Source organism: Podarcis muralis, chromosome 1 (assembly GCF_964188315.1).
Source record: "Podarcis muralis chromosome 1, rPodMur119.hap1.1, whole genome shotgun sequence".
Classification (NCBI taxonomy): Eukaryota; Metazoa; Chordata; class Lepidosauria; order Squamata; family Lacertidae; genus Podarcis; species Podarcis muralis.
Genome location: NC_135655.1, coordinates 81425710 through 81451849, shown reverse-complemented (window position 1 = coordinate 81451849; position 26140 = coordinate 81425710). Strand labels below are relative to the sequence as shown.

Here is a 26140-nt window from a genome sequence, read left to right as displayed (position 1 = left end):
GTTACTGTACAAAAGAAACAGTGGGTTAAACATCAATACATAATTCATAGTTATCTCACTGGAGCATATGGGATTCAAATACGGTACCTGGAAACTTGATTATCAGCCTCAGACTTTTCACTCCCATGCATCTAATTTACCACGTAAATATTGTGGTCGCCATGAATACAGACTGAATTGGTTTTAGATCCTATACAATACCTCCCATGCAAATGTCAGTGAATCATTATGAAATATTACTAATAATTATAAAATATTTTTTGAAAAACAGCATGCAACTTTCTAATCTGTTCAAAACTTTACTTACAGAATTTAACTCCAAACAACGTAAAACAAATAAAGTTACATTCACCTAGTAGCATAATTTCCCAGCATGAGGCATAATAATTTAGATTACAAATATATTGTATTCAGAGCTAAAATCAAAACTCAGTGTCTTCTCCATTGCAGCCTCTTTTAGGCTCAGGCTTTGTGCTCACACAGATTAACACATCCATTCTCTTCCGTGGTTGCCTTGCAGATTAGCATATGTGTAGACCTGTAATACTATCTCTTTCATGTGACTGTGAGCTAAAAACCTTGTGAATGAGCTACAAAGGTACAGTCCCATTAATGATTAATCCGGTAAGCTGTTTTCAATGGAAATTTTCAGTCATGTCACATACTGGCACATTATATATTTATTTCCCATTTCAATATACATTAAACAATTAGGTAAAGGTAAAAAGCTAAAGGTAAAGGACCCCTGGACGGTAAAGTCCAGTCAAAGGCAACTATGGGGTGTGGCGCTCATCTCGCTTTCAGGCCAAGGGAGCCAGCGTTTGTCCTCCACAGACAGCTTTCTGGGTCATGTGGCCAGCATGATTAAACCGCTTCTGGAGCAACGGGACACCATGACAGAAACCAGAGTGCATGCAAACGCCGTTTACCTTTCTGGCGCAGCAGTACCTATTTATTTACTTTCACTGGTGTGCTTTCAAAATGCAAGGTTGGCAGAAGCTGGAACAGAGCAACAGGAGCTCACCCCATTGTGGGGATTCGAATCGCCAACCTTCTGACTGGCAAGCCCAAGAGGCTCAGTGGTTTAGGCCACAGCGCCACCCGCGTCCCCTTAAACAATTATACTTAACAAGCTGTGCATGCCTCACTGCCCGTGCCACATAAAATAGCCTGCTGGCCTCAGGTGCAGTGACAGACACTGTTCCTTTGCTGGTGTTGAATTAAGATTCGGCTGCCAGTCCAGCATAATTGATATAGGTGGGGTTGGGGGAGAGCAGCTAGGCCAGGGAGAGGGACTGGAAATGGAAAAGTGGTGAGCGCAAAAGGGCAACCTACACTTTGCCCTTAAGTAAATAGGTGATTGGCCACTGTGGGAAGCAGGATGATGAATTATCCCTTTGGTCCAGTCCAGCAGGGCTTGTCCCCCCTCATGTTGCTGCTTTTTAAAGAGTATCTCTCACTGCTGGTCTGACCTTAATGCTTCAGTTGTGAAAATATTGGGTTCCCTGTTTTCATAAAGTTGAAGGTGGAACGAAAGAGGAATTGCTGCTCATGTACATATACACTTATCCAGCTTTTACCTCAGGCAAGCAAGTTTCAAAAACTTGCCAAGTCTGTTTGGCACAACAATGGCACAAAGGAAATGTGTGGACACTGAGAACTGAAAGCCTCTCTCAAAGCACTTCAGATCTTCAGATCTTCACTCACTGTCAGGTATAAGGTTACTAGATGACATTGGGAGAGAGAGGAGGTATATTATCTCTTCGGAGGAATCGTGGAATAAACATAAATAAATAAAATTAATGCACTTTAAGCAGGGACAAGATAAATCCAGATGCAGCTTTCCACCCACAGAACATAAAGGATTTCCACAAGATTGTTGCGAGAGTAAAATGGAGAGGAAGAGAGAACCCTGCATGCTGATAAAATGTTATTAATTAATAAATACATAGTACTTCACTGAGATCTGCATCACTAATGCAAAGCTGCATTAGCAAGCATGCTCAATTGCATTACAACCCCACCCCCACCCCATCTTTTCAGTCCGCAGGAACAATCAGTGAGTATCAGCATAGTGAGAGAGCGGACCATTGTGTGCAAAAACACTTGCCTTTCTGGTTCCAGAAAAAGCCCATTTGGCCCAACATTCAGTTTCCATCAGTAACCAACCAGATACCTTGGAGAGCTCACAAGCAGGGCATGAAGATAATGGATAGCCTTTGTTACTTATCCCCAGCATCCTCCCTATCCATGGCACAATTGAATAAATGATTTTTCATGAGTATTCTGTCAAGCAGGGATGGAGAGTAGCCTGTGGCTCTTTAGATAACTTTGACTGCCTGCTGGTTGGCGCTGAGGGAAGTTCAAGTCTAACAATATCTGGAGGGTCGCTGGTTCCCATCCCTTTGGCAAAGGATAAGAAGTGGATTAGGCATGATTTGATTGATTGCATGTAACCCGTTTAAGAATAACATGGAAACAACTGGCTATATTACTGGCTATGCCTGCAAGGGGCTCTTCTTACCTTGCTAAGTTTCTTCAGACTCACAGGATGACCGTCAAAAGTGAGTGCTCCTTCTGGCGATCTCCTTTGGCTGAGATATTGGTTCCCCAAAAGGAAGGCAAGTATTAACAAGCAAGTGATATGTCCAGCGTTATTTTCACCCCACTCAACTCTGTCACCATTTCTTCTGCAGTATAGCAGTGGATCTTAGGGTATTCTGGTTTATTTGCTAGGGTGGAAAGATATACAGAGACCTTCTCCCACCACTGAAATATCAACAGAATCAAAGCAACATCAACCATCCATGCATTGCCACCACCTAATCCTCCAGATTATCACTTAGCTTTTTTCCAGAAGAAGCGAATTATCCCCAGTAGAGTTGTTAAGTATCTGTTGGTTTTTGTTTAGAGGGAACATCACCCTCTTCTTCAGAATTTCTCTGTTACAAATATATTTACTGTATCAAACAAACCCCAAAGGTCAATGAACTCATGATAAACACATTACAGTCTTCCTGTCCCAAACAGTACCTATTCACTATGGAGGCAATATCTAATTGTCACAAACTTTGGACTGATCCAAGCCAAAGTATTCAATGACCAGTTTTTTGGTAGTAGACCTAATGCTTGTAAACTTCCCTGCTGACAATGACACCATCTTGAATATTTTCTAGCGTGCTCTATTCCCCCAACAATATATAGATAATAGTAAATTTGGGAAGCTAAAAACTACATTATCTTTGCACTTTCCCCACAGTCATGCCACAAAAAGTGCATCTTATAGATTCAGCACAATACATATAAGGAATCAACATCTGGAAGTGGAGTGGGAATAGCGATAGAGATCATGGTATCACAATAAAAGAATTATAACAATGAACTACATTTCCCAGCCATCTGCTCACCACTAGAGGTTGCCTATAAATAGTAAGAAATTTCCTCAGTATATGTTCCTGTGCTGTTCCATTGGTATTATAATGTCAGATCCACAAGATACATTTAAAGCACAACAAACTCACATTTAAATCCCCTCACAGAGCTATAATTTCCAGCACACTCAACAAATTACAGTTCCCATGATTCTTTGGGGGAAGTCAAGTGATTTAAATGTGTGTTGGATGTACTTTAAATGTATGGTGTGGATCTGTCTATAGTTTCAAGGTGGAAATAAAAGGAGTAAACCTTGTACGAAGCCACACTATCTTTAGGCACAGGTGAAAAATGAATTTAAAAGTCAGAGGGAAATAAACAACTATGATTTCTAAACCTGCAACCACCAACCAGAATCTGCATACCTTTTATCCTTCTTTTGCAAACTGTGAGTTTTTCTGAATGGAAAAACATTAAAAGAAAGATAGGGGAAAGCCATGGGAAATAGCAATGCTCAACAATACAGCATTATATTAAGTGCTCTGTGAAACTTGCATTTTGATTCCACTTCCAGCATGGGCATACCTCAGGCATAGGCAAACTCGGCCCTCCAGATGTTTTGGAACTACAACTCCCATCATCCCTAGCTAATAGGACCAGTGGTCAGGGATGATGGGAGTTGTAGCCCCAAAACATCTGGAGGGCCGAGTTTGCCTGTGTCTGGTGTAGCTCAACAACTTTTCTGGATCCCCTAAAAAAAGCCCCCACCCCTAACAAAATCCTGGCTATGTCCATGACTTCCAGCACCAAAGGACTCTGCTGTTGAAGTAACCCCAATTCCATTGCACCAGTTTCTTGGAGCATTGGTGAACCACATCCCACTGCGTGGAATGTACCTCCCAACAAGAAATGGGAGATCATCCACACAAGAGATCCCATAAAAATTTATGGGGTTTGATAATGCTTTTGTCAAAGGTTAGAAAGGTTCCATGTTTGAAGGCAGGCAGGAGATACTGTATATTTTCCTTGATTTTTATGTATCTTTCTACATAAAAATAATTGCATTTGTCTTTTGTAGTAATCTGTCCACCACTTTGGTGGACTCCCTGAGTGAGTGCTTGAGGGCCCTGCTCTTGCCACTTACCATCTGGCCTGGGGCGGGGCCTGGGGCCTCATAAGGACTGCGTGCGGCTTGCGGCCTGCTGCCCAGGAAGACTCCCTGAGTGAGTGCTTGAGGGCCCTGCTCCTTCCTGCCACTTACCATCTGGCCCAGGGCGGGGCCTGACAGGCCTCACCAGGACAGTTGTTACTGCCGGAGAGGCACAGAGTGTTTTTAAAATGTGTTTTTTTGGTTTGTTTTTTAATTCTTTGGATTTTTTGTATGTGCGGGGTGGGGGTGGGATGGATGTTGGTTGGGCTTGGGGAAATTATTATTATTATTTTATTTTGATGTTTTTGTAATTTTTACATTTTTCGTTTGTATTGTTTTATTGGTTTTGGTTGTTTGTTTAAGGTGTTATTTTGTTTTTAGGGGGAGGGTTCAGGGCTGCCGGGGAGTGGGCCCCAGCCCATAAAATGGCTGGGGCATGTTCCACAGGGCAGGATGCACTGGGACAACCGATCTCAGTGATCACGGGTAGGAGGAGGAGTTACGCTAAGACCAGACCCTATCATTACAGAGGAGGCAGGTTTAGTCGTTGTCTGAGGACTATCCCTGCCTCCGGGTCTGGTCCTGACCGGATGGATACTAGAATCAGCAAGGGATACCCACATGACCTGAAGGTGCTGCTGTGCAATGCCAGGTCAATGATTCATAAGACCACTGCCATCCATGACTTGATCATGGATGGAGGATTTGACCTGGCATGTATAACAGAGACCTGGTTGGATGAAGCAGATGGGCCTGTCCTTGCCGCTGCTTGTCCACCAGGTTTCTCTTACGCACAGCAACCCAGGTCATGTGGGCGGGGAGGGGGGGTTGCAGTGATTTTTAGGAAGTCATTAGTTTGCACCAGGCGTCCTGTTGGGAAGACCCAGTTTTCTGAGTGCATGTTCTGGAAGTTGGGCAATAGGGGCAGTACAGGATTCCTTTTGGTGTACCGACCTCCCCGCTGCACCAAGGATTCCCTGCCCGAGCTGCTTCAGGTCGTGGCGGATGTTCTCCTGGAGACACCTAGCTTGGTCGTCCTAGGGGATTTTAACATCCATGCCGACACGACCTTACAAGGGGCCGCTCGGGACTTCGTGGAAAGCATGGCCTCCATGGGGCTGTCCCTGAATAAGTCTGGCCCAACCCATAGCCGTGGACATGCCTTGGACCTGGTGTTTACCTCTATGGATGTTGGTGATCTGACACTAAGTAAAAGCGAAACGAAAGAAGTGCCATGGTCAGATCACTTCCTGGTGCAACTGGACTTCTCTGCGACCCATCCCCTCTGCAGGGAGGTGGGACCAATTCGGATGGTCCGCCCCCGCCACTTAATGGATCCAAATGGTTTCCAGAGAGTGGTAGGGGATGCTTTATCCCATGTTGATGGCCTTTCAGCTGATTCCCTGGTGGCCCGCTGGAATGTGGAGTTAACCAGGGCTATTGACTGTTTGGCTCCGAAGCGCCCTCTCCGATTGCATGGAGCCCGGACAGCCCCGTGGTTTTCCACGGATCTGAGGGCAATGAAACAATCGTTGAGACGGCTAGAGCGCCGGTGGCGGAGAACTCATTCCGAATCTGACCGGACACAGGTTAGAGCTCAACGTCGAGCCTACCAAGTGGCGATAGCGACGGCGAAGAAGAATTTCTTCACCGCCTCTATTGCATCTGCAGAAAACAGCAGCAGGAGACTTTTTCAGGTGGTTCACAATTTAGCGGAACCACCTGCAACATCGGGGCCCAGTACGGGCCACATGTTCTCCTGCAATGATTTTGCAAAGTTTTTTGCAGATAAAATCGCTCAGATTCGGGAAGAAGTAGACTCCACCGTGGGAGCAGGGCCGGGGCGGGAGAGTGCTAGAGTTCTGTCTAGTCAAGTTGAGTGGGATCAATTCCAATCTGTTACCTCCGAGGATGTGGACAGGCTGCTTGGACGAGTGAAACCAACCACCTGTCTCCTGGATCCTTGCCCATCCTGGCTTATAAAAGCTAGCCGGGAAGGACTGGGCAATGGGCTTCGTGGGGTGGTGAATGCTTCCCTCCGTGAGGGAGCCTTCCCAGACCCGCTGAAAGAGGCGGTTATTAAACCGCTTCTTAAAAAACCATCTTTAGATGCGGCCACGATGGCCAACTATCGCCCAGTCTCAAATCTTCCATTCCTGGGCAAGGTGATTGAGCGAGCGGTTGCCGAACAACTCCAGGCACGCCTGGAAGAAGCGGACCATTTGGATCCCTTCCAGTCGGGATTCAGGCCTCATCATGGGACTGAAACTGCTTTGGTCGCACTGGTTGATGATCTCCGGCGGGCTAGGGACAAAGGTGAGAGCTGTTTCCTAGTTCTGCTGGATCTCTCAGCGGCGTTTGATACCATCGACCATAGCATCCTTCTGGACCGTCTTGAGGGGCTGGGAGCTGGGGGCACTGTTATACAGTGGTTCCGCTCCTTCCTCCTGGGCCGTGTTCAGAAAGTGGTGGTGGGGGATGAGTGTTCAGACCCCTGGGCTCTCACTTGTGGGGTGCCTCAGGGTTCTGTCCTCTCCCCCATGCTTTTCAACATTTACATGCAGCCGCTGGGAGAGATCATCAGGAGGTTTGGGCTGGGTGTTCATCAGTATGCGGATGATACCCAGCTCTACCTCTCTTTTAAATCAGAACCAGTGAAGGCGGTGAAGGTCCTGTGTGAGTGTCTGGAGGCGGTTGGAGGATGGATGGCGGCTAACAGATTGAGGTTGAATCCTGACAAGACAGAAGTACTGTTTTTGGGGGACAGGAGGCGGGAAGGTGTGGAGGATTCCCTGGTCCTGAATGGGGTAACTGTGCCCCTGAAGGACCAGGTGCGCAGCCTGGGAGTCATTTTGGACTCACAGCTGTCCATGGAGGCACAGGTCAAATCCGTGTCCAGGGCAGCTGTTTACCAGCTCCATCTGGTACGTAGGCTGAGACCCTATCTGCCTGCGGACTGTCTCGCCAGAGTGGTACATGCTCTGGTTATCTCCCGCTTGGACTACTGCAATGCACTCTACGTGGGGCTACCTTTGAAGGTGACTCGGAAACTACAACTAATCCAGAATGCGGCAGCTAGACTGGTGACTGGGAGCGGCCGCCGAGACCATATAACACCGGTCTTGAAAGACTTGCATTGGCTCCCAGTACGTTTCCGAGCACAATTCAAAGTGTTGGTGCTGACCTTTAAAGCCCTAAACGGCCTCGGTCCAGTATACCTGAAGGAGCGTCTCCACCCCCATCATTCTGCCCGGACGCTGAGGTCCAGCGCCGAGGGCCTTCTGGCGGTTCCCTCATTGCGAGAAGCAAAGCTACAGGGAACCAGGCAGAGGGCCTTCTCGGTAGTGGCGCCCGCCCTGTGGAACGCCCTTCCAGCAGATGTCAAAGTGATAAATAACTACCTGACATTCAAGAGACATCTTAAGGCAGCCCTGTTCAGGGAAGTTTTTAACATGTGATATTTTATTGTATTTTTGGTTTTTATGGAAGCCGCCCAGAGTGGCTGGGGAGGCCCAGCCAGATGGGCGGGGTATAAATAATAAATTATTATTATTATTATTATTTGGGGACTTTGGGGCCAAAAAGTGGTATATTAAATAAAACAAATGATGAGGAGGATATAAATCTAAGGAAATAAAATTCATTTAAAGAGGAGATGTTTTCAGGATAGTCTCCAAGCTGAGCATACTCCTCAAATAGTAATAATAATAATAATAATAATAATAATAATAATAATAATAATAATAATAAATAAACAACTGGCCCTGCTGATAGGAACAGAACTTTCTCTGAAATTGCTTAATATTGCATTTCCTTGCTGCAAGCACTGCTGTGGTTATGTGACATCTATCGCACAATTTCCCTGTCTGCAGCTGAAAGGACGGGGTGGGTATGCACATACCATTGCAATAGCAATATCAGGTCAGAGACATATGTGAGAGATCTTTCCACCTTCCACACGTTCTATCCACTGGGGTGAATTTGTATATACAGTTGCTTGTTTTCTTTTTACGGCATTTAACAAAACAAGGAAGGGCTCATTTGGTTGATAGGAAAGCAATGCAAGAGATCTTCACCAGCCCCAGAGTACATATTTTATTGCTGATTGCATTTTTCAAAGGAAGCTGAGGGAGATGAGTCACCACAAACCACAGGCAGTATCTTATTCATAGCCCAGCACTTGTTTCCGATAGTGCCTGCTACATCTCACAAGAGGAACCACCAGTTATGATGCTTCTATTTCCCTTGAGTAGCAGCAGAGCTTTCCTACTGTTTGAGATCCTTTAATCCACTTAGTTGAGGTAGCCCCCATAGCAGTCTTAGGGTCAGCCCTCAAATGGTCTTCTTAACCTTGTAGTTGTGTCAATTTACAACAGCCTCAGGGGTTGTCAGGTACCGTGCTGAGGAGGGCTGCACTGAGGAGGAATGGTGGGAGCCACCCCCTCCCCCTGCTCCCGCTCCTGAATCTTCCCAGAAGCAGGAGGACAGTATAGATTTGGAAGAGTGGTTTGCAGAGGGACATAGTTCAGAAGGCAGAAGCTGGGAAATACCGGAACAACTAGGAGGAGAAACACTGGAAGAGAGAGGGTTAATGGCTTCATGGTCTCTGGACAGCATTCCTCTGCTCAGCCCAAGGTCAAGAAGAGCTCAGAAAGTCTCAGAACAGAAAATATACAGGGTACAAGCTCAGATTACAAGACGTAGGAGTGATGCAGATTAATAGAGACGTAAGGAGATTGGATCCTTAATTGGGAGCGCCCACCATGTCTAGGAGATGTGTTCTTTGTTCTCCCACTGTCATTATTAAAGTTCCTAACTGTTAAGACGTTGCTTTCTTTGATCTTCTTATCTACTGCCACAGGAGGAGAAAGTCAATTCCCTGAAGCCTCACAGGGCTGGATTTGGGCCTTTGAAATTTCAGCAATGCCAGAATCCACACAAATCTGCCTCTCACCTTCCGTTCTGCTCTATGTCAGTTGTGTGGGGGAACCAGTTGCACTGCCCTAAATGCACCTCTGAACAGGCTTCACCGCTCTGATCATCTGTGGCAGAGGCAGGCAAACTTTAGGTTTGAAGGATCAACTTGTTTTTCACTAGAAACCTGAGGTCCACCAACCAGAGCCAGCAGCAAAATGGTGTTTCCTGGAAGATGGACACAATTATAGAACGTGGCACCTCTGAGCACTAGCTTAGCCTGAGGATTATTTTCAGTACGGTACCAGAACTGGAGTTTTCACCCAATTCTATTCCTGTTCCCCCTACTACCACCACCCAGGTTTCCTGATCTCAGCAGCCTAATTCAAGTCAGCGGATGATGGAGAATTGTTTTGAGCTCTATTTTTAAACTAGTAGACCTGGAAAGCCTGGCTGATCTTCTGCAGTTTTATCTACAGTACTTAGTATTGCCTAACATATTCAATATACTTACAGCATGTACAAGAATTTTTGAAATAAGTAGGGGGATTGGTTCCCCATTATTTAGTCAAACAAAATGTTGGACAATTTCCTGTTTAAGTATTTAATTAGTACAGTGGAGCTTTCTCCCTAAGGGTGTTGAAGAGAGAAAAACTACAGTGATTTTTTTTGTCATTAAAAACGACACTTCTTTTCCACAGTTGGACAACACTTATACTGGGACCAACCATAATGTCACAAAAGCATGGCAAGCTTTTGAGTCTCCAGAGCTTTTCATCTGGCAGAGATGTGATACAAAACAGAGGGGGAAGGAGGCGAAAAATTAAAAATAATAAAGTACAAAAAGAAAGTTGTCAGCTTGTCAACTTGGGTGTTTCCAGCTAACTTGTTTCTCAAGCGATCAATGTGTGTGAGTTGGAGTTTTTTGCAGGGAGATTAGATAACATTGGCCTATTTAATAAGAAATTACTCTGCTTTGTGGGGAAATGTCATACACTGGCAGGATGCAGAGGAGGGATGGGAGGCACCAACCGGGGAACTCCCAAGGGAAGAAGGCTCACAGCCAGGGAACTGGTGGTGGGACAACAGTGAGCGGTCAGTGGGAGAAGAGGAAGAAGACTGGGAGGAAGAGGTGTCAGAAGCAGAAGAGGTAACAGGGTGTGGTGAGCAGGAAGAGGCCGTGGCAGAGAGCAGTTCAGTCTCCAAGGCTGAAGCAGAGGCTGGAGAGGAGGTTGGCCAAGAGGCAGAGTGAAGACAGGCTGCTGAAGAATCTAGGGAGTCTCTCCCTCCTGCTGCAACCAGCTCTCCTCCCCCCTGGTCTCCTAGATCATGCTGAGAAATGAAAAGAGCAGAGCAGAGATTGGCTGTGCGCAAACACAGTTTGCAACTGCTTGGGAAAGACCTTGGAGAGGAGGAGCCTTAGAGAGTGATGGGAAGGTGGGGGCCTTCAGACCTTGCAACTGCTTCATTGGGGCAAGACCTACTGGGAAGAGTTGCCATTGTTGGCACTGACTAGCCATATTCTCTTGTTATTTTTGTGCTCTAGAAACCTTAAAGTCAGCCCTGCATGGAAGTTTACAGAGGGGCAACCCTGGTATGAATGTAATTTTGTTAATTTTCTTCTGTCCACCATGATATTGTTTCGCTAATAAATCAATAAGGCCCCTGTATGTACTTGCTAACTCAGATTAGGGATGGAAGAATCTGTCAATTTCAGTTTCTCTCTGTTTCTCATTTTTCCAATCTTAAATTCAGTTTTCGACATTTCCACATCATCTGAATTTTTTTGGGGGAAAAGTCTTTATGAAAATTCATCACCATTTTAGTGTGAATTTCTTCTAATATAAACATTTTGCAAGCAATTTTGCCTAATATAATGCATTTTCTGTATGCTGTTTTCTGTAATATATGCATTTTTATACACATTCCTTGGCTGGAGAACTGCATTGCAATATTTAGTGACGCATGAATTCTGAAGGATGACTAGGTTTAAGTTTGCATAGCAATTCACAAAGTGTGAATTAGGCAGCTTCAACTTCAAATATGAATTGAAATAAATTCCCCCCCATCCCTTATTCAAATCCTCACTTGAAGCAACCATGATCCCTATGTGATACACACAAGAACTAAACTGTACCAAAGACAGTCCTGGAACGCAAAGAAGCACTCATATAACCAATAGAAAAGTGATGTTTATTTTTCAATGCATGCTACCTGTTCAGTTACAAAGAACATGTTGAAAATATCTAGGCATCCAGCACAGTGTCCTTGAAAAACATGGGGAGTATTCTAAGATAGGAAGCTATTCTAATGAATTGGCGAAAGAGAGCTTGAACACATGTGTGAGATTCAGCAGGTTAGCAAAATGGGGGCAGCCAAGTTTGCCTGTGCATGGTACTCCTGCCAGTCAAAAGCGCAAATGTGTAATGCACAACTATATGATATTCACCACCATCACACCTCTTTGGGTGGCATGTGGGCATTGCTGCTGGCACAGTCCCTGTGCAGTGGGCTTTGGGAGGAGGGTATGGTTGTTGCTCTCCTCTAGTGTGTATCTCCCTTATCTGACACAATTAGTGAATAGGATTGGTTTGCCTGGGTACAAACATATACACATTTACCTTGGAGTAAATCCAAGTGCAACTTACTTCTGAATAGGCATGCATAGGATTGCATAGTAAACAACACATATCAATGTAATATGTTTTGTGTAGATGGATATTTTTTTCAATGAGTAAATAAAATACTTGCTATTGCCAGCAGGAAAGGATACGGGATGAAGAGACAATATTACTTAGAGGCTACTGTTTCTGATAAACTACTGTAAGCTGGCAAAAGTTGTTTGAAACACAGTGGAGTAGAGCAATTGCCTCGCAGTTGAGGATCTGGGTGTGTTGAAGCTGTTAGGTGCATTGATGGATATTGCTGCAACAGCATATTTCCATCACTGCATTTCTTACAGCTTAATCCTATGCTTCTTTACCCAGGAGTAAGTCCTATTATGTTCAGTGGAACTCCCTCTCAAGTAAGTGGGCACAGGATTGCAGCCTTTGTCCCTCAAAATCGTTTTTGCCCTTGCCTGTTTCTCATGCAAAGGCCTGAGAGAAGAAATATGCTCCCTGCAGCTTCCGGTCAGACAAAGAGTTTGTTGAAGCAGGTGTGGCAGTAGGTCTTGCCATTCTGCTCCTGGAAGATGCCATTGTGCAACTGGGTGAGGCAAAAGGCACAGACAAAGTGCTCCGGGTGGAACTTGTGCCCCATGGCACTGACACAGCGCCCCACAATGGGCTTCCCACAACCAAAGCACACTGTTCCCTGGTGGTGGTGGTAGTGAAGCTCACAATAGGGACGTCCGTTTAATTCAAAGAAGGAACCATCTTGAAAGCTGCAAAAACAGTCCTGAAAGCAGAGGAAGCCTGTGTTAGGGCATCAGAAAATAACTATTTCTGGGATTTACATAAGAACAAGCCAGTCAGCATACTGTACAGAGTCTGGATAGAGTTATCATGACCATCACCAGTCAGCTACTGTTTTGAAATAAGTTCTTCACGTTTGTGTTTTGGTTCTTGCTTTAAATCAATTTTTCAGCTTTGTAGTTTATATTTAGTGCTTTATAGAGTCCACATTTGTCAGAATTTGCAGTTTCCCCATCAAAAATAATTCTGCTCTTGTTCCTTTGTTATTATTTTTGAAAAATGAAATTTTAAAATTGAAAAATGAAGTTTTAAAATAGAAACATTTTGATCTGAAACCAGATCCCCCTTCACATATGAATTGTGATAAGCAGGGAGTAGGCATGCACTGCAGGCCCTGCTCCTGGCAATGGAGCCTAGTGGTGGCCCCACTTATGGACATCCACAGATGCCTGCACTGAAGAAGCCTTCACACAAAGAAGCAGCTGCTCATGCACAGGTATCTGTAGTGAGGATGTCTGCACCAACACATGGAAGTCTGTGGGTGGGGCTAGAGGCATGGACCAGGAATCACTTGAAGGATGCTTAGGAATCTGGCAGTTCAGGTGTGTGGGGGGGTGTTACAGTATGCAACTAGTATTTAAATTCTGCAAATCAAGTTTTTGTTTTCACGATTTGGTTTTTAAAATCTGAACTTTGTTTTTCCTGTAGAATGTTTTTCTATTTCTTTTGACTTTTTTAATTTACTCTTCTCTATTTTTCTTTTCTTTCTTTCTGTTGTCCCTTTCTTTTTGTTTTCTGTTTCTCCTTTGTTTTTCTTCTTTTTCTTCTCTCTTTAGAGTCCTATGTATAGGGCCCTTATTAAGGTCCAGAGATTGTATACTCATGGGGGTGATATATGGGTTGATGGAGGACCCTGGATGAGAGACAGCAAATGTTAGTCTCCCAGGGTGAGAGTATAGGAGGAGAAAGGAAATATTCCAGGTGAGGGTTGGAATAAGCTACTGTCCTCTGTGTGTGGTAAGGGCCAAGAATTACTTTTAAGAGAGAACTCTGTCTTTTACTTATTTGATTTGTATTTTCTGTAGTTGTAATTTCACTGTCTTAATCCTGAGAAAATCTTATTAAGAAAATCTTAATAAAAATTTCATGAAGAATAAAACCTGAACTTTGCAGTTCAAAGAGCTTTGACAGTTTTCTATTTGGGAAAGGGCTGTCGTCCTGCACACCAGCTTTTAAAACCCATTAAAGTCATTGCTTATTTGTTTTTATTTTGGAGATTTATTGTTTTATTGATATTTTAATTTTGTTACCTGCCCTGGAATCAAATTCAGTGAGGAGCAATATACATTTTTTCAAACAAAGGAATGAATCATGTTTTGGAGATTTAAGCAACCTAACTGTGTGCAGGATTGCAGCTAAATCCTATCTGAACTCTGTCTGGACTTCATAATTCTTGGTTCTGTTAGCAACCTCCTCAATACAAGTTTCGTGGCGTATATAGGTTTTCCGCCCAGCAACCCAGAATGACCTCTAACTGGAGCAGGCTATTCTGGATTTACTTACCCCACACACAAAGCACTCAGGGTGCCAGACAGCATTCAGTGCTGACAGATACTGATTCATCACAGGCTTGTCACAGCCTTTGCACTTGGAAGAAAAAAGGGCCATGAAATCCTTTTGGCAATATGGCTTCCCATCCTTCTCTTGGAAACCTGTAGAGTAAGTATGGGGAGACAGAGCTTTTAGAGAAGAGGAACAGCATACCATGGTTTGTATTCAATGTAGCAATAAGATTATTCCATCAGCACAATCATATCTGCTTGTCCCACTTGCTTTTCTGGGGGTCTCCCATCCCACCGGTGAAGATTCGACATCACCCAACCAATGTTTATCTATTATTATCTCCTCTCTCTTTAGCAGATAAGTGTCCCTTCTCAGAACCCCTCGAGAAAATAAGCGTCCCTCCTTCACTGCAAAAAGGTGGTCAGCTGCTCTTTGATCCTCTCAGCCTTTCTCTGCCTGTCTTCTCAGTAGTCAGAATCAGCCTTGTAGGTGGCTCCCTTTCACACGAATGTGGAGCCAAGGGGGTGGAATTCAGCATCACACTATTACAAACAATCCATCTGTGCAAGTATATAACCATATCAGATGGAACAATCTTCCTCCCTCTGGTGCTGTTTTGGGGGTTCCCCAAGCCAATTTCAGGGGGCTGGGGGTGGGAGAGAAGGAGAAGCCCCACTGCACAAGTGGAAGCCCTACCACAAATGGGTCTGTTACATGAATTCTGCCCATGATCTTATTCTTGCCTTCGTTGGGATTTTGACCCACTACCTTCCAGTCAAATCAACATCAAAAGGCTGAATGTGATCAGCTTCTGCCGAATGGTTTTTCTGCATGGGCCCAGTAAGCCATGTCTAGTTTACTTTGGGTGTTTTACTCCCCGGGGTGCCTCCCTTGGGAACATTAAGTACTCAACAGGTCCTTGTGATCGAGATTCCTTCAACTGATCTGCCTGGTTCATGGTTTGTCTTGGGAACATATTGTTTATTTACTTAATAGATCACTCCACATTTCAGCAGAAAACTCTAAGCGGTCCACCTGGGCTCAAATATATTTTTCACAACTAAAGCATGTTAATTATTGGGAAATTAGAGTACTCAGGTTCTAGGCAGGCTGCTCTTTTCCTCCCAAAAACAAAAATGCAACAACTCATCCAAGCAGATTGGGCTGTTCGTGCTGCTGGCCAGCTAAACTGCACTAATCCATACCGATTCTAAGAATAATCTGGTACAGTCATAGGCCAGTCGCAACAATAGGATCACACAATGCTTTGCTAAACTCTTGCAGTGACAGTTCCCCTAAAATGCTTACAGCTCATCAATCCATAATTGCTCAAAGGAAGCAACGGAAGCTGAGCCATCGTCACACCAAGGATTAAGAAACTGTTGCAACGCTAGCACATTTCTCAAAGTTGCTTCTAATAGCGTGAAGCAATAACACTGGGGTGTTTTCAGGAGAAGCCACTCCAATGGCAAAGAATGGTTGCCATGAGCTGGCAAAAGGAACCAATCCACAGAGTTCAGGGACGAGTCAGACTCTAAATTCACCCACAAAACTTTCTGCGCTCTAGTTATAATTAGCAGTCTGGGGACTTGAGCACTATGTGCTCAGTTAACCCACTTGGGGGCCAATTACTGGAGCTGGGCTCCTGGGAGCACATCAGAGCCAGTCTGTGATCAAAAGTCCCACAGTGAGCACAAGTGTGTTTACGCTTTTCTGATGGTTATTCAGAGAAGGAAATAATAAGTCACAATGCACTGACTTCCTCCTAGGACACAGACACAAGCTTTCAATGAGAACTGTGATGCTTTGGTAGAATGCTGATACCATAGTGACTCCGAGTCACTATAGAATTCCCAAAACAGTCTCTTACAGATCACAACTTAGAAAGAGTGATGCGTGTTTTAGCAAACAAGTTGTCACTCATGAATCCTGGCTGGTTCTCATGTCAGGTCAAGTTGAGCACATTATGGGTGACTTCTATGTACTGCATTGGATCCAGACTTACTTCTGACTCATTTGTCCCACTGATTTCAATAGTCTCCTCTAAGCATGCCCACATCTTGAACCAACAGTGTTTTCACAGCTTCAGGTCTTTTTGAAAGAGTTACAATAATTCCATAAACTTTCTGGTCATCTCAATGCCTTAGTTTAACAGCCCTGAAGAGGTGACTGAGTTGCTTCTGCTTTTAGCCAGGCTTCCGGGGTCACACTAAGAGGCTTTAGTACTTATACTAAATACCAGGGGGATGATTCAATCAAAATTAAGCACTTAACTTGCCTCATTGGTTTCAGTGGGACAGTAAAGCATACCTCTCCCATTGAGATCAATGTGAATGAAAATGCTTTAGAGTGGGGACAAACAAATCTGCCAATTTTGATTTCTCTGTTTCCCACCTTAAGTTAATTCCATCAATATTTTAGTGTGCACTTCTTCCAATATACACATTTTTAATACAATTCTGTCAAACAAACACAGTCTTCCAAGCAATTTCCCCAAATATAACATACTTTTGAATGTATGCATTGGTATGACAGGCAGCTGCAGGATGTCAGAGAATCGTCTTGTCAGCTCTGTGGAAAGAGTACTCCGGCCTCCCTGATACCAAAATGCTACACAATGCAATCCTAAGCATGTTTACTCAGAAGCAAGTCCCTCTGAGCTCAACGAGAATTGTTCCCTGGTGAAGAGTAGTTAGGATTTTGCAGAAAACAATTGCGATTTAGCAGATTTTAGTCTGGCTGAAAAAGAAGGTAGGGTGGGAAAGGGAGGTTTCAAATGGCAGGGAGCAGCAAGTGAAGATTGAAAAGGCAAAAATTGTGTGGATTTTTACAGTGCAAGCAAGCATGGAATAGCTGAGGGAAGGGTCAGGGGCTGAGGGAGATGAAGAAGACGTACCATCATTGCCAAACACTTTCCCACAGTGAGCGCAGAAGAAATGCTCTGGGTGCCAGGTGCGATCCATGGCTGTGAGGATTTTCTGCAAAGAAAAGGAGAAGAAATGGTCGTGGGATTTCAACACTGATGGTTAAAAGGGCAAAGGAAGGTGGGGGCAGGGAGAGTAAGGCAGATTGGATAAACTCTCAACTTGCTCTTGCTCTGAATCAGAACCTTCTCTCAAAGCAGCTGGAGGAGGAGAGAGAGGGTGAAGAAAGAGATGTGAGTGGAGGGGCCCCTACTACTACTACTACTACTACTACTACTACTACTACTACTACTACTACTAAAATTTCCATACTGTTCTTCATTTGAGAATCACAGTATTACGGTTTATAGTATTAAAACACAAAAATGCATAGCATAATAGCAAACAAAAACAATAACCCCCCCTACACACCTTGGGGGGCCATTGGGTGGTATAGAACTCTACAGCTCCCCAAATACTGTTCACTTGATCATTAAGTTCCTATTTGTATGTTCTTCATTGATGAAAGAAATCACCCCCTGGAAACTCAACAAACCTGGAACTGGGTGCAGAGAGTACAGCTGAGTTGGACACAGCCTGAGGAAGTACTATCCACCTTGGGCCTGCCCAAAGAAACAAGTCTAGAGTGAGAGACTAGGGTGATGTCTGCTGTTTCCAGAAACTCTTCTTGATGTGAGACTTTTGTAGGTGGGCCAAGAGTTTGTTTGGACCCTGGGTGAGGACCCAGAGGCTGAGAGGGAGGGTGTGCCAGTAGAAGTGTGTGTGTGTGTGTGTGTGTGTGTGTGTGTGTGGTGTTTTGATGTAAAATTTTTATATGTAACTCTGTATTTTTGCAATATTTTGTTTGAGTTGTCTGTTGGTGCTTCAGTTTTTTGTACACCGCTTAGAGATATTCTTTAATACATTAAATGATACAGAAAGTCAATAATCGAGTCAAATCAAAGGGAGCAATAGCAGTCAGAAGGTGAGGCTAACATGACGTACCTCCTTGATCGGTGCAGCACAGTAAGCGCAGTGAGGAGAGAAGAGATCGTGGTAGTCTTCAGGGCAGTAGGCCTTGCTGTCCCGCTCATAGAAGGGGATAGAGCTCACTTCCTTTCCACAATGGGCACAGGTGAAGTGTTCAGGGTGCCACGTCTTTCCCAGCGCTGTAATTACCTAGAAACCAGCAAGCCCAAGAGGAGAGTTTAGAGGCACACGTCCCTTTCCAACAGGATGTCTCTCAGACGTTTGTCATGGGTCCATGTTTCTAATCAACAAGCCCCACATTGCTCAGTGCACCACAGGACCACTTTGGGTTGAGAGGGCAGGACCCTCAGCAATATGTGGCAGACATTAAATGACCAAACTGCAGGAGAAGAAATCCCTTCCTTCTATCTGAGGCAAACCAAACACTTCACAAAGCAGATATGTGACAAACCATTGGTTGTTCATAACAAACCTCTAACCCAGTGGGGCTGAAAACTACCGGAGAGGTCGATTCTCTCTCTCTCTCTCTCTCCCTCTCCTACCTTTCCAACGATGAGTTTGTGGCAGGAAGCACAGTGGCCCTTGGCCACAGTGGCAACACCAAGGTCCTGCATATCATGTGTCAGGCCCTGCAACATGCTGTCTAGGTTGTCAATGGTATTCTGTTTGGCTGGTGATGGCTTCTCAGGACCTTCCTTCCCATCTGAGATCTGCAGAAAAGCAAATGATTTGGGCTTTCACTTTTTCATTCATTTATTTCTATTTACTTTTTTATTTTTTAAAAAAACAACCCTCCACATTTCTTATCAATAACTCAAAAGTGGTTAACAATGGAAAAAATAAAGTGATAACACATCAAGCACAGTAAAACAAGCAAATAATACTTAACAGCAAAAGAGGAGATAGATAGATATACTCAACATGGTGAATTTTAACAGTGCCACAAATCTTCCTCCCTATACATAAAAAATACTCTCATCTTCTGTATTACTCAAGTTTCCTCTCTCTCTCCACTTAAAACTCCTAAATCTCACTTATTCTACAAAGCTTTTCCTGGATCACCATGCATGAACCTTTTCTATCTTGTCCCACAGAAGTGTCCCCTCTCCCCGCACAACCTACACCTTCTGTTAATTTTTATTGCAGCCTGTCTTCTGCCTTAGTTTTTCTTCTGCCTAAGCTGGAGATGGGAATGTAACTTCTGCTTTTAATTTTCTATGGCTAATACAATAACCACAAAAAACATTAAGCATTCCTACAGTCTTGGGGCTTCACTATCATTTCCCAGAAACTGCTGTTGTTTCTCCTGCAGAGGGTCAGCCAGGTCTGTGACTCACCTGGTCCTGGATTGTTCCCAAGCAAGCCAAAAGTTCATCCAACTGTTGAGCAGGTGTGGTGAATGAAGACGAAGAGAGCACTGGCTGTGGAGTTTGCACTTTGCTAGAGGGAATAGAAAGCCAAATTTATGACTGAAGGAAAGGAGGAAGGACGTTATTAAAATTCTACAATGAACCATGTTCCCTTTGTCCATCATGCATGTTCACACATAGACCCCAACCCTGGCTACTCCTTAACTGCTACCAACCTCAAAAACTTAGAAGGCAGAAATGGATCACTGGGTGGGGGTAGAGTCACTACACTAGCTTCCTAGCAGGTGGGCCATCGTTACTTACCAGGAGATGTGGAAGGACAGGAAGGTTGGCACATAGCAAATGCACCAGCAGGAGCACTAAATTGGGTCTGCTAGTGCATTTGCACCACACTGACCTCCCCATCACTTTGACCTTCTGCTTCCCGGTAAGCAACAATAATCCACATACCAGGAAGCTACTCACTGCTGCTACAATGTGCCTGAGATCCTTTTAACGAAAAACTCTCCCACATCCTCATTCCGCAACTGGTGCATCAGTTCCATGTACTGTATCTGATTCAGGAAAGCCATATGGCAGCAGTATCTGCCCTCCCACTGATTGCCTCCATTTCTCAAGGCATGCTGCCAGTGGGGGTGGGGTGTCTTAGTCCACCTGGGATAAATCACACTGACCACGTATAGCATGGTTCATCTCTCCCCACCCCTATATACATCCAAACATATGAAAGAAGGTCAAGTTGCAACAAATCTAATCTCATCCCTCACCTTCTTCACTAAATTCATACATCTAAAGCAGGGGGGTAGCCAACATGGTAGCCTCTTGTTGTTGAACTACAACTCTCTTCATCCCTGGCCATTGCCCATGCTGGATACCCTTGACCTGAAGCCAGCCTGATACCATTATCTAGTTAACTACAGGCAAGATTATATGTGAATTATAGCTAATAAGCTGAGTTGAGTTTTTTCAAGAGGAATTTTCACCTTCTTTGGAGTCCAAAAATTATACTTTGTGATTTGCTTGAGGGTTCTTGGAAATGGGGATAATTTCCAGCCCAGGTACCCCTGACACACAATGCATGTAAAATCAAGCATATGAGTAGTACGAAAGAATGTTCCTTCTGCTTAAAATGATGGCACAGTTCCCTATTCTGAAAAATAATCATGCTATGCTTAAATGAATCAACCTGTCCTTATTAACGTTCAAGAGTTTCAAAAAAGTTTATATCACCGATTGGGACATTTAAAGCTCTGGAATAAGAATGATAAAAGGACTATATGAACAGACAGGCCTCTCTGTTTGGTTCCCCCCTTTTGTGTTAAGAACGTATATGAGATGCACAAGCTTCTCCTCAGACCCAACACAATGGGTGGAGCCAAAGTGTGCTTTCCTTCAGCTCTCAGCCCCAGGGCAACTGACAGATTGTTCTTTCTGGCAGATAGTGGGGAAGCAAGCTCCTTGAAGCCATTCAACAGTTATAAAACTTACTTCTGGGGTTGTGGTATGGTATAGATGCATATGTATGCATATGAATGGAGATAAGCTTGCCTTTTACCAGTGACCATTTCTGGTAGCCTTTGATGCAGTGCTAACTAAGCATTAAGAGAGCAAAAGTTTACATGCCGTACAGTTTTGATCCATTATCTGTGGAAGGCTTCTCTTAAAAAAAAAAAAGCAAACAAACATGCAGCACAAGTGAGCCGTGTAACCTGCCTTCCTGATTCAGCGTTCATTTACCTGTAAATATGGTCTGCATCTTCTTCATAGCGTTGAACATCATGTGCTGGTGGCACCTGGTAATATACACAACAGAAGATATACAAAAAGGACACTGTCTCCCCTCAAATCCACCAATCATATGCTCCTCTCCAATATTGGCTGTTACCCTGTATCAACCAGTTCTGAAAAGCAAAGAACCACCAGAAATTGTTACTCTCCTCTGTTTCTTTTGAGCTGCTTTATAGTTAAATTGCCATCTCACAGTGTGAAGCTAGCTCCTATTTTAGAAGACTTTGGACCAGATCTCAAATATATTTTATCCCATACCTATTGACTGCCCTTATCTCCTGTTACTGCTGGAAAGTATTCAATTATATTCAAAACACAGAGGAGAGAAAAGCAGACAACTGGATCATCACAGCATAGGATCGGGGCAACTATGCTATGCAACTGTCTCCAGATTGGGAAGTCTCATGTGTGAAAGGATATATGCAGTTTGAGGAGCTGCTGTAAACTGAATCAAGCCAAAGCCAAAGGCTTCTCAAGACCACTATAGCTCAGTGAGCAGGTCTCCAGAACTAGGGGCAGAGGTCTTTCCCAGGCTTCTACCTGTGGTCCTTAAACCCCAGGGTGTGGAAAATGTGGCTTTCCTGATGTTGTTAGACTCCAACTCCCAACAGCCCAAGCCAGCATGGCCCATGGTCAGGGGTGATGAAGTTGTCATGTATAGTTTGATTTCCTTTTTGACTGAAATGACCAGGATGGTTGCACCAAGAAATAAACTTTGACTTTGACTCTACAAATGTAGCTGATTTGCTGAAAGGGGTTCAGTTTTCTGAGGTCGTCAGGCAGGTCTTTAGTCTGTGTTTTGCAACTTAATGGACTTTTTATGGGTTAGCCACATTTTGTGATTTGTTTTCTCCAACCATATAAAAGACAAAGTGCTTTTACCCAAACTCTGGACTAGGTGAAAAATGGCGGCAATGTGGTGGATTAAGCCAATAACTGGAATGGATTGTCTGCTGGGGACACAAGCTGTCATGTGGTTCCCCTGTGACCTGCAAGCCATATCCAGCCTGTTAAGCTGTGTGTGTGTGTGTGCCTCCCCAAGACTCCCTGTACTCTGGGAGTGCAGGGAAAACAAACAAACAAACAAACAAACAAACAAACTGCTGAACTGATTCTCTGATACTCCTTATGAAGGGTCATTTCTGCAACATTTGGGAAGCCCTTCCTAGATGATTCATGCAAGACCGCGATACAGATCACTCCCTCTCCTCCACTCACCGCAATCAGATCAATTATCTGGTAAGCAGAGTGAAGGAGGATCTGCATCCTCACCCTGGCCCTGGGATGAGCAGAGAAACTGAAACCTCTCCACCCATCCCAGCGCCAGGATCAGGACGGAGATTGCTCCTTCACCCTGCTGACCAGAGGATCAATCTGGTGAGGTGGGAGAGGGAGCGATCTGCATCCTTTGCGCGCATCTGTGTGTGTAGGTGTGTGCATGCATCTGGATCTGGGTGTTTCTGAGTGTGTTGCTGGCTGTGTGTGCTCTGGTGTGTGTGTGGTGTACATGTCTGTTGTGGGGTGACCATGCCTATCACTGGCATTTGGCACTTGGAGGGCTTGGAAGCTGGGGATGTCTCCCAAAGCCCCCCAAAGTGTAGTCACCCCAGTGTAATTCATCTTGAAAAGCTGAATTAACCTGCAACTTGCTAAGAAGGTAAACAGCTTAAGGAGAATACCTTCTTGGCTGGAGCAACTGGTTTCTTCTTCTGGATGACACTGGTCTCTGCTGCCGCCGCAGCTGGTTTCTCCTTGTTGTCACGTTCCAGAAGAAAGTAGCCCTTTGACGTTACTGGATCACTCACAGTTAAACTTGCTGAGGCTTGTTCCAGTTCTGCCAACAAAGCATCTAAACAAAACGATTATAGTTTAAATTTTGCCATTCCCATCGTTCATCCTCTCTTCCTGCCCCTATCATGCCCACTGCCAACATCCACACCATACATTTAAAGCATTGGTGCAGTGGTACCTTGATTCTCAAACGCCTTGGTACTCAAACAACTTGGAACCCAAACACTGCAAACCCAGAAGTAAATGTTCCATTTTGCAAACCTTTTTTGGAAGCCAAATGGGCTCCGTTTTGAGTGTTAAGCTTCTGATTTGAGTGCTACGCTGAGGTCTGCCTGGTTTTGCTATTTATTTTGCATTTTTGCTTTTGTGGCTTTTTTGTTTTGTTTTTGTGACTATGTGGAACCCAGTTCAGCTATTGATTGATTGATTGATTGTGTGGCTGCAGTACATTGTTTTATGGATCAATAGTCTTGTTAGATATTAAAATTCCTGTTAAATTGCTGTTTTAGAGGTTGTTTTTAAAAGTCTGGAATGGATTAATCCATTTTGCATTACTTTCTATGGGAAAGCGCTCCTTGGTTTTGGAATGCTTTGTTTTGGAATGGATTTCCGGAACGGATTAAGTTTGAGAGCCATGGTACCCCCAAAGCATCCTGGGATCTGTAGCTGAGTGTGCCAAGAGGAGAATGGGGGCCTTCTAACAACTTTCATAATCCTTAATGAACTATAGTTTCCAGGATTCTTTGGGGGAAGCAATGACTGTTAATGTGGTATAATAGTGCTTTAAATGTAAGGTGTGGATTTGGCCCTGGGTGCCTCTTGTCTTGAACTTGTGGAACAGCTTGAAACAGAAGTTTGATAAATCAGTATATGTGTTCTCTTTCTTTGCCTTGCATCTCTCTTGTGCTGACTTGCATACAGTTGTCTCACAGACACTCTTGGGCTATGCAAGTCACCTATTTATATGGTGCCCAGCCCAATTCAGTACATCTTCTGTCCTAGGTGCACCTTCAAAGAGAGCTATTAATACTTGCTGGCTTCCTCTACCACATACCTTGCTCTCAGGAAGCACAATTGTCTCATCTGTGGGAGGAGCTTTCAATAGCCTTTCTCCTTGCCCTAATTTCTGCTTCCTCCGTTGACCTTTAGTGTGTTGTACATGACACATAATTTCACCTTTAAAAGATGGAGTTATAATATCCGGTGGCTTTTCTCTCTCATGAAATGAAGTGTCCAAAATCAGAAAAGTGAGAGCCACAAAGTTGTTGTTCAGATACCTCTTCTCGCGGAAAGGAAAGATAGTTGTCATGTGGCCTAACAAAGACCTCAAACTTACATCCAGTTAGATTCAAATAACACAAAGGAATGTCAAATAAAGGACAAAAGTTGCCACCTTTTAAAGGCATGAACCATATTCCACAAGTTCAACAGGCAATATATTATTGCAGAAGCCTGAATGGTTCAATTATCTCATTTTTACGCACGTATTTTTCATTATGGCCAACTTCAGTGCAAACTGAAATTAAAAATTGTTATGATGGAAAATCAAACCTAGACAAATTACAGGCTGAGCTAAACTTGGTAGTTATGCCATTTTAAGGGTCAACAACCAAGTTTATTAAGTAACTTGTAATTGGTTGTGCTTAATTCTGTTTTATTGTTCATTACATTATGATGCATCTCTCTGACCCACCACATTGATTTGTGGCTTTTATTGTATGTGCGCGCGCACAGACACACAAACAGGATTACCCATTTATGGTAGTAGCTCTGATGCAAAAAAGGAAGTGAGGTAGGGAAGGGCAGGATGATAGAATTAAATGTGAGACCACAGTGAAAGAGAAAGATATCCTTTCTGCATGTATCCAGCACAATCTAGAATATTCTAGAATATTTTAGAATTTAAAACTGCTAATAATTTCTTTAAAATGTTCTCCCCTGTTTTCCATATAAATTGGTTCAGATGTCATTTGCAACCACAGTTTTCTCTAACCATTCCTCTTCTTTCTACTGCCTTACCAATCATTATCTTTCTAATGTATCACCTTTTGTAAATGCCATATATTGGAAACTAACAAGGACAAGCTTCTTCCATCTCTGTGGATAAAGTTTTCCCCTCACAGAGCTACAACTCCCAGCACCCTTAATGAACTACAGTTCCCAGGATTCTTGGGAGAAATCGTGGGTTTTAAATGTGCTTTGAATGAGATTTAAAGGTATGGTGTGGATCTTTGGTTCTCCATTCCTCAAATTTATTCAAGTTCCTCTGTCCTAACTTGAGCTCTTCCTTCTGGAACACCAGTGACCCAAATAAGGCTGGTGCTTTTCTGTAAAGAAAGTCTTTGTGCTTTTAACAGCTGTCCGAGAGGTAGAAATTCAACATCTGCAGCTCTTTTTACTTCACCTTATTTTTTCTTGTTATGGAAAAAGCTGTACCTGCTGAATTCTTGCCTGTCATGCAGCTGTGAATGTTAGAGGCACAAAGCCTCTCCCAGATGGAACTGTGTCATCTCAACAGTCGGTGTTCAATCTCTTCACATCTTCAATTCTCCCTGTTCTCTCGCCCCCCATAAAAGAAAAGATGAAATATTGTGCAATCTTCTTGTGCTTTCCGCACCATGTCAGTCCTTACTGTTTTGGTATAATGTGAAAGAGTTACTTACCGAAATCATCCATTGCCTATATTCGCATACGGGGTCTTCTCTCTGCAAGAGAGCTCAAAGGATCCCCAACACAGAGACAGGTTTGTTGGGTCTTGGAACTGAAGGGGAAATGAACAAGATGGTGAGTGAGTGGGACCGTAATTCATGCAGACTTTTTCAGTTCCTCTCTCTAGCTGTACTTCCTTTCTTTAGAAGCTGAACGGTTCTTTCCCCCCTGCGA

At 43.9% G+C, this 26140-nt stretch overlaps 1 protein-coding gene across 1 annotated transcript; it reads right to left on the bottom strand.

Moving 5' to 3' along the window:
- Positions 1–11608: 11608 nt before the first annotated feature.
- Positions 11609–26140, bottom strand: LPXN (leupaxin). Its single transcript, XM_077932907.1, has 9 exons — positions 25921–26140; positions 23146–23315; positions 21416–21471; positions 19646–19748; positions 18851–19018; positions 18324–18497; positions 17312–17393; positions 14416–14564; positions 11609–12835 (listed from the first exon to the last, which is right to left on the bottom strand). Exons 1-9 carry the CDS (start codon positions 25931–25933, stop codon positions 12569–12571), a joined length of 1182 nt encoding a protein of 393 aa, XP_077789033.1. The 5' UTR covers positions 25934–26140; the 3' UTR covers positions 11609–12568.